Consider the following 14,108-nt stretch of genomic DNA (forward strand, 5'->3'; position numbering starts at 1 on the left):
CATGTTTTACGTGGCTGCTACGGGCTTAAGTAAGAACCAATCTCACCTACGCATCAAAACCACAACGATAGTTTGTCAAATAGACTCCGTTTTAACCTTCGCAAGGACTGGGCGTAGCCACACTCGGTTCAACTAAAGTTGGAGAGACAGTCGCCCGCAAGCCATCTATGTGCAAAGCACGTCGAGGGAACCGGTCTCGCGTAAGCGTACGCGTAAGGTCGGTCCGGGTCGTCTCGTCCAACAATACCGCCGAACCGAAGTATGACATGCTGGTAGGCAGTATGACTTGTATCGTCCACAACTCACTTGTGTTCTACTCGTGCATATAACATCAACATAAATAACCTAGGCTCGGATGCCACTGTTGGGTTTCGTAGTAATTTCAAAAAATTTCCTACGCACACGCAAGATCATGTGATGCATAGCAACGAGGGGAAGAGTGTTGTCTACGTACCCAACGCAGATCGACTGCGGAAGCGATGACACGACGTAGAGGAAGTAGTCGTACGTCTTCACGATCCAACCGATCAAGCACCGAAACTACGACACCTCCGAGTTCGAGCACACGTTCAGCTCGATGACAATCCCCGGACTCCGATCCAGCAAAGTGTCGGGGAAGAGTTCCGTCAGCACGACGGCGTGGTGACAATCTTGATGTTCTACAGCAGCAGGGCTTCGCCTAAACTCCGCTACAGTATTATCGAGGTATATGGTGGCAGGGGGCACCGCACACGGCTAAGGAATAGATCACGTGGATCAACTTGTGTGTCTAGAGGTGTTCCCTGCCTCCGTATATAAAGGAGTAGAGGGGGGAGGCTGGCCGGCCAAGGAGGGAGGCGCAGGAGGAGTCCTACTCCTTCCGGGAGTAGGACTCCCCTCCAATCCTATTCCAACTAGGATTCCCCGAGGGGGAAAGAGGGAGAGGGGTGGCCGGCCACCTCTCCTAGTCCTAATAGGACTAGGGGAAGGGGGGAGGCGCGCAGCCCTTGTGGGCAGCCCTTTCACCTTTCCACTAAGGCCCATGTAGGCCCATATGGCTCCCGGGGGGTTCCGGTAACCTCCCGGTAACCCGTAAAATCCCGATTTCACCCGGAACACTTCCGATGTCCAAACATAGGTTTCCAATATATCAATCTTTACGTCTCGACCATTTCGAGACTCCTCGTCATGTCCGTGATCACATCCGGGACTCCGAACAACCTTCGGTACATCAAAATGCATAAACTCATAATGTAACTGTCATCGTAACCTTAAGCGTGCGGACCCTACGGGTTCGAGAACAATGTAGACATGACCGAGACACGTCTCCGGTAAATAACCAATAGCGGGACCTGGATGCCCATATTGGCTCCTACATATTCTACGAAGATCTTTATCGGTCAGACCGCATAACAACATACGTTGTTCCCTTTGTCATCGGTATGTTACTTGCCCGAGATTCGATCGTCGGTATCCAATACCTAGTTCAATCTCGTTATCGGCAAGTCTCTTTACTCGTTCCGTAATACATCATCTCACAACTAACATATTAGTTTTAATGCTTGCAAGGCTTATGTGATGTGTATTACCGAGAGGGCCCAGAGATACCTCTCCGACAATCGGAGTGACAAATCCTAATCTCGATATACGCCAACCCAACATCTACCTTCGGAGACACCTGTAATGCTCCTTTATAATCACCCAGTTACGTTGTGACGTTTGGTAGCACCCAAAGTGTTCCTCCGGCAAACGGGAGTTGCATAATCTCATAGTCATAGGAACATGTATAAGTCATGAAGAAAGCAATAGCAACATACTAAACGATCGTGTGCTAAGCTAATGGAATGGGTCATGTCAATCAGATCATTCAACTAATGATGTGACCTCGTTAATCAAATAACAACTCATTGTTCATGGTTAGGAAACATAACCATCTTTGATTAACGAGCTAGTCAAGTAGAGGCATACTAGTGACACTTTGTTTGTCTATGTATTCACACATGTATTATGTTTCCGGTTAATACAATTCTAGCATGAATAATAAACATTTATCATGATTATAAGGAAATAAATAATAACTTTATTATTGCCTCTAGGGCATATTTCCTTCAGAAGGCACCCCTAGGTGCCTTGGGGGGGAGGGACTCCTCCCTTGGCCGCCGGCCCCCTAGGAGATTGGATCTCCTAGGGCCGGCGCCCCCCCCTTGGCCTCCCTATATATAGTGAGGGAAGGAGGCCCTCTCACCACGCGCCTTGGTGCCTCCCTCTCCCTCTCCAACACCTCCTCCTCCTCCATAGAGCTTAGCGAAGCCCTGCCGGAGTACTGCAGCTCCATCACCACCACGCCGTCGTGCTGCTGTTGGAGCCATCTTCCTCAACCTCTCCTTCCCCCTTGCTGGATCAAGAAGGAGGAGACGTCGCTGCTCCGTACGTGTGTTGAACGCGGAGGTGCCGTCCGTTCGGCGCTAGGATCATCGGTGATTTGGATCACGACGAGTACGAGTCCATCAACCCCGTTCTCTTGAATGCTTCCGCGCGCGATCTACAAGGGTATGTAGATCCACTCCTCCCTCGTTGCTAGATGACTCCATAGATAGATCTTGGTGACACGTAGGAAAATTTTGAATTTATGCTACGTTCCCCAACAGCGTTGTGGTGGGATCGAGAGGGAGGAGGGATCGATGGGATGGGGTTCGGGCGTGGCTTCTCCTGGCGGCATGAGGAGGGAGACGAGGGAAGGGATCGAGGGAGATGGATTAGGTAGCGGCTGGGCCTAGGTTAGATCAGGGGAGAGACTGGGCCTTGGAGGCCGGCCCAGGGAGAGGGAAGTGGCCAGAGGCCTGCTGGAGCTGCGGGAAACCTTGGACCAAATGGGCCGCAGGAGGCCCAAATGGCATGTCTGGGCTCTCTCTCTCCCTCCCTCCTATTTCCTTCTCTTTACAATAACAAAGAAATAAGAGAAAGGAAAAGAGAGAAGAGAAGGTTAGAGGAAGAATTTGGGCATGTGGTTAATTTTCTTGGACTCACAAAAATATGCTCGGTCCGAGAAAATTAGAAAGGCCAGATCGAACGATAAGAATTCAAACTCATTTGAATTTAATTCAAATGGGTTTGAACTAGGACGGGGTTTTAGGAGTATCCAAAAATGTTGAGAATTTTGGTAGAGTTCCGAAAAATGGTAAAAGAATTATTGGCAATGCTAGAGAGTCGAAACTTGTAGAAGAAAAAAAGGCAAGGGATTTAATATGCAAGTGGGTTCATGGGTGATTCCAAAACAATGGAATATTTTATAATATCTCCCTAAATATCGGGAGGGTATGTTATAAAGAGAAACCACCATGTGAGTTCCTTCAGTTTAAATGGATCGAAGATCCATACGGTTTATTTAGTTGAGTTGGAAAGATTAAAGACATGATGACATGATGCAATGCACATGATGCAATGATGAATGCAACAAGCAAAAACAAATCACACAACGAATCTCGGAAACCCTGGAAGGCATCTGAAGCTCCAGTCTTGGGGCGTCACACCTTTGTCATTGGTATGTTACTTGCCCGAGATTCGATCGTCGGTATCATCATACCTAGTTCAATCTCATTACCGACAAGTCTCTTTACTCGTTCCGTAATGCAACATCCCGTAACTAACTCATTAGTCACATTGCTTGCAAGGCTTATAGTGATGTGCATTACCGAGAGGGCCCAGAGATACCTCTACGACAATCGGAGTGACAAATCCCAATCTCGATCTATGCCAACTCAACAAACACCGTCGGAGACACCTGTAGAGCATCTTTATAATCACCCAGTTACGTTGTGACGTTTGATAGCACACTAAGTGTTCCTCGGTATTCGGGAGTTGCGTAATCTCATAGTCATAGGAACATGTATAAGTTACGGAGAAAGCAATAGCAATAAACTAAACGATCATAGTGTTAAGCTAACAGATGGGTTAAGTCAATCACATCGTTCTCTAATGATGTGATCCCGTTCATCAAATGACAACTCATGTCTATGGCTAGGAAACTTAACCATCTTTGATTAACGAGTTAGTCAAGTAGAGGCATACTAGTGACACTCTGTTTGTCCATGTATTCACACATGTACTAAGTTTCCGGTTAATACAATTCTAGCATGAATAATAAACATTTATCATGATATAAGGAAATATAAATAACAACTTTATTATTGCCTCTAGGGCATATTTCCTTCATTACTGAGAGGGCCCAGAGATACCTCTCCGACACTCGGAGTGACAAATCCTAATTTCGATCTATGCCAACTCAACAAACACCTTCGGAGATACCTGTAGAGTATCTTTATAATCACCCAGATACGTTGTAACGTTTGATAGCACACAAGGAATTCCTCCGGTATCCGGGAGTTGGATAATCTCATAGTCGAAGGAATATGTATTTGACATGAAGAAAGCAATAGCAATAAAACTGAACAATCATTATGCTAAGCTAACGAATGGTTCATGTCCATCACATCATTCTCCTAATGATGTGATCCCATTATCAAATGACAACTCATTTCCATGGTTAGCGAACCTTAACCATCTTTGATCAACGAGCTAGTCAAGTAGAGGCTCACTAGGGACATAGTGTTTGTCTATGTACTGACACATGTACTCCCTTCGTCCGAAAATACTTGTCATCAAAATGGATAAAAAGGGATGTATCTAAAACTAAAATACGTCTAGATACATCCCTTTTTGTTCATTTTGATGACAAGTATTTTCGGACGGAGGGAGTATTAAGGTTTCCGATCAATACAATTCTAGCATGAATAATAAACATTTATCATGAATAAGGAAATATAAAATAGCAACTTTATTATTGCCTCCAGGGCATATTTCCTTCGAGAAAGGGTAGCGAGACACGTATATTGCATTGTTGCTACTAAGTATAAAACGGCGGGGTTTATTCATATTGATTGGGTTTACTTTGTCTACATCATGTCATCTTGCTTAAGGCATCACTGTTTGTCATGAACTTAATACCATAGATGCATGATGGATAACGGTTGATTGGTGGAGTAATAGTAGTAGATGCAGGCAGGAGTCGGTCTTCTTGTCTCGTACATGATGCGTATATACATGATCATTGGTAGGAATACGTCATAACTATGCGCTTTTCTATCAATTGCCCAACAGTAATTTGTTTAGCCATTGTATCCTATGTGTTCGAGAGAGAAGCCTCTAGTGAAAACTATGGCCTTCGGGTCCACTTTAATCATATTATAAAATCCAAAAATACCTTACTGCAATTTATTACTTTTTTTTTATTTTGCAATTTGTGTATCTACCACTACAAGATTTAATCCTTGCAAGTAACGAGTTCAAGGAGATTGACAACCCTCTTGCCCGTGTTGGGTGCAAGTATTTATTTTCGTGTGTGCAGGTGTTGTTCATGAGGCTTTGTGTGATTTTCCTATTGGTTCGATAAATCTTGGTTCTCACCGAGGGAAATACTTATCTCTACTCTACATCTCCTTTCCTTTTTGGGGGAAATCCCAAAGCAACTCACAAGTAGCACACGCCCACTCCTCTGCCATCTCCAGCCGCCTCCTTCGGTAGCTGGCCACGAGGCAAGCCGCCGGTGAGCTGCCCCGCCCTCCACTTGCCTCTAATTCCTCCTCATCCTCCTTCTCATCTCCTCCCTGACCTCCCTCCCATCTCTCTCCCCGCCTACGCATGGCACTAGGAGACTGGGCTCTCCCGGAGAACGTAGGCATGACCACGTCCCTTGGGCTCGATCTCGACAAGATCCTGGCGTTGCCGGACCATGGCATTGGTGGCCTGGCCTGCGGATTTGGTAGTGGCCGGTGCTGCATGATGGCGTTTGTCGGGATCCATGGTGGACGGATCGCTGGGCCTGCCGAGGAGGTCGATGCGCCACTGCCTCTGTGCCTCCAAATGTGCATAAATTTTGCATGTCCAGGAGTACATAAATTTGCCCATGTGATAGGTCTAAAAATTTTCATAGTCTTGCCATGTGGACTTTTCAAAGATTTATACACTTTTGTCACGCTTTTTTGGGAAAACAAAATGTTTCTTTTATGAATTTGCCATGTGACCAGATATGAAACTTGCCATGCAGTGAACAAATTTCATAAACTTGCTTTGTGACTAGTACTCCAAAAAATGCATTTTTTCATGATATGTACATTTGCCATCGATGGCATTTTTTTTAGTTTATTGGCATGGCAAATTTTAATTTTCTATTTTACCATGGCAGATTTACCTTTATTGACATGGCAAATTTACCTGAATCGCCATGGCAAAATTTAACTATTATTGAGATGGCAAATTTACATTTTCTTGCCATGGCACATTTGCGTTTAACATACATGTCGAAAATTTGCTATGGAAGATTTAATTTAACGGATCATGGCAAATACAGTAATTGGCCATGTCAACTTTTTATCGTCCTGAACATGGTACAATTGTCTATTTTCTATGGGACGATGGCAAATTTATCTTATGCGTCATGGCATATTTTAGTGCATGGACCATGTCAATTTTTCTAAACTGTGTCCACGGAAAATTTATTTCATATATTTTTAATATACATCAACCATTTTACATTTTCTGGTAATGATTTGTGTTATCCTTACATGCACGGCAAATTTCTTTATACAAGCATGGCAATTTTACTTAAAATACCATGGCAAATTTTAATGTCCAGATGCCATGGAAAAATTTTAGCTCATATTTTTTTGCACTGTTTATTCTAGCTTTTTACACGGTAATTTTTGCCTTGGCAATTTTCCGGATATACTTTTTGCCATGGGAAGAAATTTCCCATGTGAGAATCACTATGGCAATTCTACTTTATTTGTTTGCACCATGGTATATTCATTTTTTGAAGCATGGTAAAGTTATTGTTCAAATTTTACTTTGTTGACCAATGACAAAGTTAATTTTTTGGACCCTAAAAAATTCGTACTTTTAGACCATGGCAGAATTTTCATTTTCGATCATGGCAAATGTACTCTTATTAGTCATAATAAAAATACCGTGCTTCATTTTTTTTTGACTGCAAACATTGTGCTTTATTTCTAGTTTTATTTAATTCACAGTAAAAAGGCATGTAGGGCACTGTGAGGACGGTCGCCCCCCAGTCGAACGAAACGTTCGGTCCAAGGAGGCTAGAAATCTGGCGTTCGTTGCTTATCGATGTCCTAGATATAAGACGTTTCGGCAGTTAAAGTCAAACTGCTAAATCATCCAAAAGGTCTTATATTTAGGAACGGATGTAGTGCCCAGTAATTCAAACTCTAGCAAGTACTACACCCTCCGTTTTAGAATATAAGGTGTATTAACTTTCGTGCGAGTCAACCATTTGAAAGTTTGACCGAGATTGTAGAATAGAATAGAAATATCTGCAATACCTAATAGATAAATAATAAAACTACTTTTTATGATGGCTAAAATGATATAAATTTCATATTGTGGATGTTAATATATTTTCTCAAAACTCGGTCGAACATGCACTTGTTTGACTTTTGAAAAAACAAATACACCTCATATAAAAGAACAGAGGGAGTACATCCATAACAATAAAATTTTGCAAGGACCGAACAGCGAGAGAAACGCAGCGAGCATGACGCACCCGTCAAAGTGGACCAGCATGCAGTGACAAACTGAGCCCAAGATGGCCTAAGAGAGGCTTCCTTACCGGCGGGCCGGGATCGAAGCAAACAGTCTCCAAATCCGACGGGCCCGCCAAGAAATTGGTTTGTAAATAAACTTATAACATACCCTAGATTCTCTTCTCTGTCTCTCATCCGCCGTGCCTGACGGCCGCCACAATCGTCCCCAACGCCTCACGCAAAACCGCGGTAACATATTAGCCGTCCCCGACCTCGCCGTGGCCAGTCATGGCCGGATCCTCCCCGCCTAACCGTACCCGAGCTCGCCGTGGCTCGATCTCGCCCGACCAAGTGAGGCGACGGTATGAACCGACCGGCAGAGGGAGGAAGGGAGGTACCTGCGGTGGTGGTGGCGGCGCCCGGCGACCATCTGGATCTGATTCGGCCGCGTCCGGCTCCTATTCAAGGTCAGGTAGATCTGATTCGACCGCGTCCGACACGGAATCCGGGTCAGGTACGCAATCTTGCCTCCGAATTCGACTACAATTGGGGCTCAAGCCCCAAGCACAACAAAAGATCCAGTCTTTAGGGCTCTATATATACTGCTTGCAGACAGAGGGAGCAGCAGATCGAAAAAAAACCAGGATGTCTAAGCGGCTCCAGGGAGAGGAGAAACACGCAAACTGCGCCCGCAAAAGGTCACGACGTTCTGATCAGAAGCACCTCTATCTGGTACTGGATGACTGGAAAGATGGGTTCAGCATTCACAAGATTGAGGCCGACGACGATGACGCGGACCTTGGCTAGCCACCGGTCCTCCGGTTGGTGTCGCCGGCGCCTGGTTTTCCAATGCGCTTTGCGGTCCTGGGCAGCAACATCGTCATCGTCACCAACCCACGCTGTGGCCAGGCTCCCACACTTTTCTATGATACGAAAAGAACAGGACTCGCCGTCGGCCCTCCACTCCCCGGTCCACTGGTAGGTGACTTCCACACCTCCGTGGCCACTGCGGATATGCTGTATGCGCTGAGTTTTCACCATAGGAATCAGCAGCACTCCTTTGAGGTGATGTCTTGGGAATCTCCAAATCCTCATACCATGAGCTGGTCATGGACAAGTGTGCCCTCACCACCCCCGTTCGAGGAGGATGAATGGATCACCTCCTACGCCGTGCACCCTGATGGACGCACCATCTTCATGTCTGGGGTCAACAAGTACAATCTCAAGCGCCGGACCTTCTCTTTCGACACCGGCTACTGCGAGTGGAGGTTTCATGGTGAATGGGCCTTGCCTTTCCAAGGCCAGGGCTACTATGACAAGACGCTGGACGGATGGGTTGGCCTTCACGAGGATGGCTACATCTGCGCCTGCCAAGTCGCCCCCCGCAGCCGCGCAAGTACCATGCAGCCGGAGTGGAAGATTGTCAAGGGGAAGTTGTTCCACAAGGTCCCGGAGAGGAAACGAGCGGCCTCATATGCCACTCTAACATGCATGGGCAATGCCAGATTTTGCCTTGTGGAGTGTGTGGTACGCGAGGAAGTCGAGTATGAGGACGCCTTAGGTGATTGTGATGGTTGCATGCTCCTTATGACCAAGTTTGGCCTCAAGTACTCTCATAATGGAGAGTTGCAAACCATCAATCGCACCACCAACTCCTATGTGTTGTCCAAGCATATCACCGGGTTTTCTCCTGTAGCGTTCTGGATGTAGGAACTAGCTGGCTGGCTTAGCTGTACGCAATGGATACTATGTCTGTTTCGAGTTTCTGGATGTATATTATGATTTGCATCAATAAAAATTACTTCGTGGCAATCTTGTCGAACCAGTTTATCTTTATTTTTACATGTCTGTCCAGAAAACTCCGAGATATCGATAGGTTTCAGGAACTAAAAAACATGCAAATCATACTAAATGTCGATGGCAGAATTCAAATATATTTTTATTTTCAGCATATAAACAGCAAAAGTAGTTCGTCGCTACAGAAAAGAAATGATAAGTTTACAAACCAACTTGGCCGGTAATTGTGTAGGTCTCTTCAGCTTGATACTTTGTTTCTCTCTAGAACAGATATAGTCTGATCATCTCTTTCAGAACAGATCTGAAGATGATATTGCAGCTAGAGGTTCATTGTCTCCACCAACAAAGAATTTTGGTCGGTTTCCATCCACCTATGAAGCATGAGGTGTCTTTAATTAATCTCCTGCTCCAGGAATCCAGGTATGCCTTGCTTGGCGATTTAATTTGCTTGTGCGGCCTGATTCAAAATTAGGTATATCCCTGCTGATTTTGTGTTCAGTTCAATTGCAGAAAAACGGGAAAGTCTAAAGCATCACTTATTTTGGAACATACGGGCTATATGGCACTTCATCTATCTCGTGATATTGTGGCTGACCTAGTTGTTTGTACATCCTTCATGTTGAATTTTTGAGACCATAAGTTGGTTGTATTAGTGGTGTTGGCCTCAAATGGAACAGAAAAAGGCTAATGAACCATCTCCCTAACATTCATTCTACTTTAAATAATTGTACTGTGAGAAATCCTGGATAATTGATTCAGACATCAACCACCAGACCTTATACCATCATTAAATTTGGCCTGACATTTCCAGGCACATACTGTATCGAAGCACTATATATATAACCACACTACTATGTATGTTGTTGAATATTCACTTGAAAATGATAGAGAAGAAACGTGTGTTAGGTGGTGTGTACAAAGATAGATGTATGGATGTGTAGGCTGTCATTTTATTTCTTGGAATTACAGGCATCGGGAAAAATCTAGCCAGTATCGTAGCATATCACCGTAGTAGCTTGCCTAGATTCATATTCACATGTGTGATTGAGTTTATTGTCGTATAGGATTTCAATATACATTCATAAAATTGTGCAAGGCTACCGCACCACATGCACAAAATGGATTTTGTCCGGGGGCTTAGATAGCTCTAGACAACTGTGCAATAGCAAAGACTACTCTGTAACATTTGATGTTGTGACTTAAACTTATGATGTGTTTGGTCCAAGGTTGTTCTGAGTTCCTTGTAGCTCAAAATAATAAACGGATGTATTCGCTCCATCTTTCTTTTCCTTTTTCAGTTTTAAGAGATGGAATATTTGTGTCCCTTGCAAATACTAATGCTTCTCACCCTTAATTACTAGGCGGTTCACTGTATGTATGGTTGATGCTGATTGTATTCTGCTCAGGGTTTGATACTGGCAGATTCTGACTATTCCATGTAATAGTAGGTAATGGGTCTTCCTCGGCGGGGGGCGGCAGCACAATCTCGTCGGACATTGGGTGAAGGGGCTGCTTGTCCTTGTTGTCAACGGTCGGGAGCACCTCCGTGCCAATCTCATTGCTCTCCTCGATATGCACACAATTCATGGAGTCAAGCACAACACAGAGTTCATGGCTAATTGAAGAGCATGTAGTTAAAACGGCATGACTGTCACTCTTCTCCTCCTCTCAATCCCTCCTATATTTACTCACCCTGCCCACGACTACTTACCCGCCCCCTCTCTTCTCTCACTGACAACCTTCCTCCTCCCCATCGCCATGAGCTCTAGCTCCAGCTCCAACGCCAACCCCTTCCCTTGGGGTATTGGTTGGAGGGCCTTCTTCCTCGGGTGGACGGCTGGTGACCGGACCCAGTTCGAGAACACCATGGAGGTGTGCTCGAACTTCGGCTCCATGCCTGAGATGCAGAAGGAAGCTAATGCAGTGCTCATGAAGGCCACTGCAGAAGAGCTGAAGACGTTGGTTCCTGACCCAACGAAGGGCGTGATGGCAGTTGACATCATTCGCCGGGCCATGAATCAGTCCGTCTCCGACGATGCTAAACAGAGGAAGAAGTGGTGCAAGTACAATACCTACTGGGCTCCTGATGACCGTCGTGCCGCAATGTACTGGGAGACGGCTATCGCGCCACCGGCGGTCATCGACGGGGAGCCTAAGGCGGAGGAGGAAGAAGCGGTGCACAATGCTAGTGAGGGCGCCAGAGTCGGGCCGTCGTACCTGGTAGATCGACCTCGACTCTGCCGAGGATGATGACCCACCGGCCCGCACGGCGATGAAGAAGAAGATGAAGGCCAGCGGCTCGACCAGCCGCTCCGCACGCCGTGAGTCGGCGCGACACGTATGAAAGAACAAATTGTTAACATATTTTTTTTCTAGTTAGTGATATTGGCAATCGATAAAAGATGTATGCAAGTAAACCATGACAAAATATATGCTGTGATACAATTGTTAATGAAAAATATAATGGTGCCATTCACATCTTTTTTAACGTCGTTACTAATTAACTAGTGGTCAAGTACTGTACATACAAGTATGATTATTGATTTTCTACAAGAGTATATGCTTTAGACGAAAGGAGTATATAACATGAATAATTTGAGCAAGTCAATTCTTTAATTCTTGCATATGCCATTAATATAATTTTGTTGGCTTCTTTTTTAGATGAATCATGCATTTAGGAGATTAAATGTGATTAAGTATGATTATTGATTTTCTACAAGAGTATATGCTTTAGACGAAAGGAGTATATAACATGAATAATTTGAGCAAGTCAATTCTTTAATTCTTGCATATGCCATTAATATAATTTTGTTGGCTTCTTTTTTAGATGAATCATGCATTTAGGAGATTAAATGTGATTAAGTATGATTATTGATTTTCTACAAGAGTATATGCTTTAGACGAAAGGAGTATATAACATGAATAATTTGAGCAAGTCAATTCTTTAATTCTTGCATATGCCATTAATATAATTTTGTTGGCTTCTTTTTTAGATGAATCATGCATTTAGGAGATTAAATGTGATTAAGTGGATTAATCTCGAACCAAATTAACGAGCTACTCCTATATGCTTTTTAAAAAACGTTAAAAAAAGGTTGTCTAAGCCCAGGTTCGAACTGGGCACCTTTAGTGTGTGAGACTAACGTGATAAGCAACTACACCACCCAGACAAGTTGTTTTTTTAAGCCAGGTGCTGCTATATTACCAACTGACATACACGCCTGTTGCATGCTTAAACGGTTAAACCAAATAATTACGTTGACTAGATTTTACCCCGCGTATTGCTGCAGGAATTTTTAGTACTGTATAGGAGGATTTATAAAGTGAGAAATAGGGAAACTTATGAAAGGAAATATAAACATATGTCTATTTGAACATTTGAATGGTATAAAAAGTCCGACAAATTAATATATTATAGAGTATCTCCATATTTGCATAACCAAAAGAATGCGTTGCCAACATTAAGAGAACTAACATATATTGGGATGAAAATTTTCTCATAACGATTCAAGATAATATTTGTTAGTAAGCATGTAGTACAGTAGTAGGGCTATAGGCACCATACAGTTAAACTAAATTTCAGAGAGAATGCAAGTATGTTAATAATAGTACTTCATATTTCCTTTCATTTGTATATGCAGGTGATTGTTGTGACAACAGTAGAACCCTACAATTTGGGAAGAACAAAAATGTCAATCACACAATTGTATCACTCGAGTAATAGAACAGAACGAACCATAAAATTCAGAATGGAATACCTGAAAATGAACAAATTACCTGAAAATTATATGATATATGTTGTGAACTTGTGATTCTACAAAATAATCTACCGAGAGCAATAATAGTACAAAATACTAAACTAACATGTGTGAGAGGGGGGAGACGGAGAGATGCGGGATTGCAGTTAGGCACAATATAGCTCGTCAGGTGGACGCCTGGGCGTAGTCTTGGACCATCATAGCTCACACGATGACAGGGATCACCGGGCTTCAGGAGAGGTGAAGATAAAGGGAAGGATCACGAGGCTCTGATCCGGCAGTAGTGCTTGGGTCTCTGATGGTGACGATCGACTTGTGAAAGCTTGGCCGGCCGTGGTGCAATACGAAGAGAAAGAGGTAGAGATAGACGAAACATGGGAAGAACCGATTGGTGTTGTTTCCTTTTCATGAGGGAATAGTTGGAGCTTTATTCGTCCAGGGAGATGAATGAACCTTCGGGGGTTCGTTGATTAGATAAGATTAATAGGGTAATAAGACGGCGGTTCAGGAGATGGCCAATAATATTCCTTCAGTTATGGAAAAAAATAGCGCACACACAGCCTAATCCCTTAAAACTCGTGCAGTTATTGTACTCTTTTCATTTTTTTTTAGTCTGCATATAAGATTTGGTCAAAGTCAAACTTTATAAAGTTTGACCAACTTTGTTGAGAAAAATATCAACATCTACAACACTAAAGCTATATGGTATGAAAATTAATTTCATGATGCATCTGACAATATTGATTTCTTATTGTGAATCTTAATATTTTTTTCTATAAACTTAGCCAAAGTTGATAAAGTTTGATTTTGACCAAATCTTATATGCAAGGCTAAAAAGAAATGGAGGGAGTATGTGCCTTCTTTCTCTCGATTCCTCTCCCTAGCATGATCCACATGCACATGAATAGCACAGTCAGATCCTTCTTTCCCGGGCATGCATTGTTATTTGTGTTGTGCCCCTCATCGCTCCGGATCG

The 14,108-nt window shown here is 43.7% G+C and overlaps 1 protein-coding gene and 1 non-coding gene across 4 annotated transcripts; one reads left to right on the forward strand and one right to left on the reverse strand.

Moving 5' to 3' along the window:
• The first annotated feature begins 7,511 nt into the window (after window positions 1-7,511).
• LOC125545587 lies at window positions 7,512-11,796 on the forward strand. Of its 3 annotated transcripts, none has more exons than XM_048709600.1 (3): window positions 7,512-8,091; window positions 9,674-9,794; window positions 9,885-11,796. In XM_048709600.1, the coding sequence occupies exon 3, from the start codon at window positions 11,019-11,021 to the stop codon at window positions 11,622-11,624; it is 606 nt and encodes a 201-aa protein (XP_048565557.1). In that variant the 5' UTR covers window positions 7,512-8,091; window positions 9,674-9,794; window positions 9,885-11,018; the 3' UTR covers window positions 11,625-11,796. The 3 variants fall into 3 exon arrangements, with proteins under 3 accessions (XP_048565557.1, XP_048565556.1, XP_048565555.1); XM_048709599.1 differs by having other exon boundaries at window positions 7,513-8,091; window positions 9,874-11,796; XM_048709598.1 differs by lacking the exons at window positions 9,674-9,794; window positions 9,885-11,796 and adding an exon at window positions 8,190-9,389 and having other exon boundaries at window positions 7,655-8,091.
• Window positions 11,797-12,470: 674 nt separating this feature from the next.
• On the reverse strand, window positions 12,471-12,544 carry TRNAV-CAC. Its single transcript has one exon. It is a non-coding gene; the product is annotated as a tRNA-Val (tRNA).
• Window positions 12,545-14,108: the final 1,564 nt, after the last annotated feature.

This window comes from Triticum urartu, chromosome 3 (assembly GCF_003073215.2).
Source record: "Triticum urartu cultivar G1812 chromosome 3, Tu2.1, whole genome shotgun sequence".
NCBI lineage: Eukaryota > Viridiplantae > Streptophyta > Magnoliopsida > Poales > Poaceae > Triticum > Triticum urartu.

Coding starts and splice junctions, on each gene's coding strand:
- LOC125545587 (XM_048709598.1), top strand. CDS start 8,427: ATGCGCTTTGCGGTCCTGGGCAGCAACATCGTCATCGTCACCAACCCA.